Source organism: Emiliania huxleyi (assembly GCF_000372725.1).
Source record: "Emiliania huxleyi CCMP1516 chromosome Unknown EMIHUscaffold_1863, whole genome shotgun sequence".
In the NCBI taxonomy this organism is placed as follows: Eukaryota; Haptophyta; order Isochrysidales; family Noelaerhabdaceae; genus Emiliania; species Emiliania huxleyi.
In genome coordinates this window covers 1-3,727 of record NW_005200727.1, presented here as the reverse complement: position 1 = coordinate 3,727, position 3,727 = coordinate 1, and the positions used below count along the sequence as shown (strand labels likewise).

Here is a 3,727-nt window from a genome sequence, read left to right as displayed (position 1 = left end):
TCCTCTTGGTCCCTTCTGATGCCCTAGGCCACACCTGGGCCTTACCTGGGGTCCTAGGGGCCGGGCAGGGTTTGCCCCCCCCAACTGGCCCGGGGAACCTTAAGGTCTGTCTTTCCCGCAATTTAACTCACGTCCTTTTTCTCTGAGCCCTGGCCTCGATCGACACCCTCGACACCGGGCCTCGACACCTCGACACCAGGGCTCAGCTTTTTCTTTCCTTTTTTCGCTTCATGTCTCGAGGTTTCAAGTGGCTCGCTTTTTAGTAGTTAAAGCTCCGTGCCAGTCGTGCGAGCGAGTAAGTTGTAAAACTCTTCCTCATCCGGATGACTCATCGATCGATCGATGGATGTTGCTGCTTTCCGCGTTGCTGATGCCCTGCACTCCTTTCCGGATCGGGCCGACCCGTATCGAACGTGAGCTGGCAGAGTTAGAGCAGGCTGCTGAGCAGGCCGGGCTCGACGGTGTGAGGTTGCCATTCGAGCTGGACCTGGTCCCGGCGATGTTTCAGCATCTCCTCTCGACCGGCGCGCTCAACCGGCGACATGTTCTCTATCAATCGGTCGATCGCTTTTGTGCAGAGGCGCTCGGGCTCGAATCAGAGCTAACGAGAGCTGACCCGTCGCGGTACGACACGCTCCTCGAATTCGGAAAGACTCTGGTCTCAAGATTTGGCCGCGGCGCCAACGCGTTGCTGCACGGTGGATGAGGACGAGCCGGTTGTCCGGGCGAGTGTCGCCCTCGCCCTGCGACGCGAGGACGTACGGCATCTTTTTGGTGTTGGCATGCAGCTTGTCGAGCATGGTCTGCGCGGCGGCGACCTGCTGCATGCGCAGCTTGCCTTGCTCCTCCTCGTCCTCCTCCATGTCCTCGTCTCCGGGCGCCGCGTCCGTCGCCGCCTTGGCCTTCTTCTTCTTCTTCTTCTTCTTCTCGGCCGGTGCCTCGCGGTCGCGCTTCTCCTTTGAGCCTGTGCCGTCGCCCATCGCTGGCGCCTTGGGCGCGAGCTTACGAGCGAGCTCACCCGCTGAGTGCGCCACGCTCAGCGGAGCCGCCACTTCCAACGTGCCGAACAGGGGCGCGTTCTGCTGCTTGCTCGGAATCTCGACGACGGCCAGCCACATGTCCGAGCCGAGGTCGGATGGCCGGGACCACCAAACGGACATGACGCTCTGAAACACCTTCGGCGTGTTGACAAACGTCGCCGACTCGTCCTTCGTTCCCTCGGGAAACGCGTAGATTTGCAGGCCGTTTGACGCGTTGATGGACCACGCCTCTCGGATATCAGAGCACAGCGAGTCGTACGTGTGCTCGTCCTCCGCCGACACAGACAGCACATAGTTGAAGCCGGGAACCCTCTTGAAGTCGGAGACGCGCAGGTCAACCGACGAGGGCTTCTGGCTCATGAACATCCTCATCCGGTAGGCCATGGTTGGCTGGTAGTAGCTACGCGGCGCGGGGCGGGCGCTCCAAAAAGAAGAATTTACCCTACGCCGGGTTTATCGCGGCGTCCAAAAGAAAAATCCGTGACACATAACAGCTGTTATGAGGTTGTTATGCTGGCTGTCATAACAACCAGTGGGATGTGTTATGAGTGTTATGAGGTGTTATGAGGTGTTTTATGAGGTGTTATGAGGTGTTATGGTAGGGTGGGCATAACAGCCATAACAGCGATGGAGGTGTTATGAGGTGTTATGAGGTGTTATGGGGTGTTATGAGCAGCCAGCCATAACAGCCATAACACCTGTTATGGCCACTCCCATAACCTTGTCTGGGGACAATCGCACCGCATCGCCGACGCTCACATCTCACAATCGACCTGCGCTCTATTCTCGCGCGGGCGGCAGCCGGGCGGCGGCCTCCTCGCCATCGGCCTTCAGCGCAGCGATGGCCTCTACGGCGCCTCCACACTCATCGAGGTAATACGCCGCCTCCGCGAGCCCAACGCCGCCGCGCCGGCACACCAGTCGCAGCGCCTCGGCCCTCTCCGCCTCTGGCGTTGGGGGCGGGGCTGGCGCGACGTAGAGGCGCTGGCCGGCGTAGACGCTCGGCGAGAGCATCTTGTTCCAGCGCTTCAGCTGCCCGACAGTCATCCGGTGCCGCAGCGCGATGCTGGAGAGCGTGTCCGCCACCGACACAATGTACACGGCGGCGTCGTCGGGCGCGCCCGTCGGGCAGGGCCGCCCCTCGACGATTGGCACGCCCTTGGCAACGGGCACGTCAGTGGAGCCTCGCCGGCGCAGGCCCGCGCTGCCACCGGCCTGGTCGAGAGCGGCCTCGGTCGCCGCGCACTGGAGGTGCAGCGCTGCAGTGCGGCAGCCCTCACTGCGCTCGACTTCAGAGTGGCAGCACGACCAGCGATTGGAGAGGATCAGATGGCCGCCGTGGAACTTCCCCGGGTGGTAGACGCAGGCCTCGTCGGCGCCCGCCTCGTACATTCGGCCGCAGCGACGGCACCGAGAGAGCATGCCACAAAATAGTCCCCACAGACACTGTCGTGGGATCGCTTCTCATCGGGGAGAACAAACAAAATTAGATTTGTTTGGTATTGTTAGCGCTCGGACCGATGTTATGAAACAAAAGCAAGGCGGACATGGCATATCGCTCTCGGGCCCACAGACATCAAAGCGCGCGCGTGAACAGGGCTCCAGGCCCCAAATGACGTGTGAGTGTTAGAGTTGTTTGGTATTGCGCCGTCTCTCCTCGCCATCTTGACGACGGAGTCCGTCATCTTCTCCAAACCCGCCGCCAAATCGGCAGCAGTGCCAGCCCCGGCAGCCGTCTTTCGCTCCTTTCGTCGAGCCACAACGTATTTGTCCGGACCGTCGAGGCGGGCATCGAACACTCGTTCGAGCATCGTGGATGACGCCCTCACCGGCGCCCCCGCGTCGTCGTTGGCTTTGTTCGCCGCCTTGTCTGCTGCCACCTTCCGCAAATCGAGCTGCGCCCGCACTGCCGCCATCGCGTTCGTCGCCTGCGAGGCGACCTTCGCCACCTTGGCCTTCCTCTCCCGCTCTGCCGCCGCCTTCCGGTCCTCGCGGCGGTCCGCCAGCGGGTTGTCTCCGGCGTCAGCAGCCACGATCATGGCCGTGACACCCTCGCCTGCCATGCCGAATCTCGGCCGATTGACGCGCGTCCCAAAAGTCGCCAAAAGTGGCGGCGCGTCGCAATCACCCGCCCGCCGTCCCGGCGGTCCCGCAGCTCGCGCACATCTCCCTCTTAACCCACCTGTAACATCACATTAAGGTATTGCTAAAAATCTCTCGGGGAGTGAGTTCTTTACCAGGTTGCAACCCTAGTCTCGCACTGTGCTGTGTGTCTTGGGTCCGTGGTTGTGTTTTTGTGTGAACAGAGCCGTGGTTGTGTTTTCGTGTGGGACCCCGTGTTGCATGTCTGACTGTCTGTGTGCGATTTCGGGCCCGGGGTTGTGCGTTTATGTGAAACCACTCGCAACAGCTCTCGCGCGCCGCCGTCAGTGGCGATGCGCAAAACATCAACAACGCTGCTCGCAACATGCGTGTCGCGCACTCATTCATGACCGGTCTCAATGCCCCACCCCCCTGCGCGCGGGCCTTCTAAGCCCGCGGGTAGTCCCCCCCCATCCCCAGGGCCTCCAGGGCTCGCACCTCAACCTCTCACAGGCCAGCGCACAGCGCCATAAGAGGTATTTTCTTCTCAATAACAAGGCTGTGAACAGAGCACCAACCAACAAGAAATCACGACTCTCACAGTG

The 3,727-nt window shown here is 61.2% G+C and overlaps 2 protein-coding genes across 2 annotated transcripts; both read right to left on the bottom strand.

Moving 5' to 3' along the window:
* Positions 1-1,775: 1,775 nt before the first annotated feature.
* On the bottom strand, positions 1,776-2,453 carry EMIHUDRAFT_373562 (hypothetical protein). Its single transcript, XM_005782746.1, has one exon. It carries the CDS (start codon positions 2,430-2,432, stop codon positions 1,821-1,823), a length of 612 nt encoding a protein of 203 aa, XP_005782803.1. The 5' UTR covers positions 2,433-2,453; the 3' UTR covers positions 1,776-1,820.
* A 73-nt stretch (positions 2,454-2,526) lies between these two features.
* On the bottom strand, positions 2,527-3,103 carry EMIHUDRAFT_253725 (hypothetical protein; the record flags this gene model as incomplete). The annotated part of the gene is made up of 2 exons (XM_005782745.1): positions 2,527-2,600; positions 2,737-3,103. The coding sequence occupies 2 exons, from the start codon at positions 3,101-3,103 to the stop codon at positions 2,527-2,529; spliced, it is 441 nt and encodes a 146-aa protein (XP_005782802.1).
* Positions 3,104-3,727: the final 624 nt, after the last annotated feature.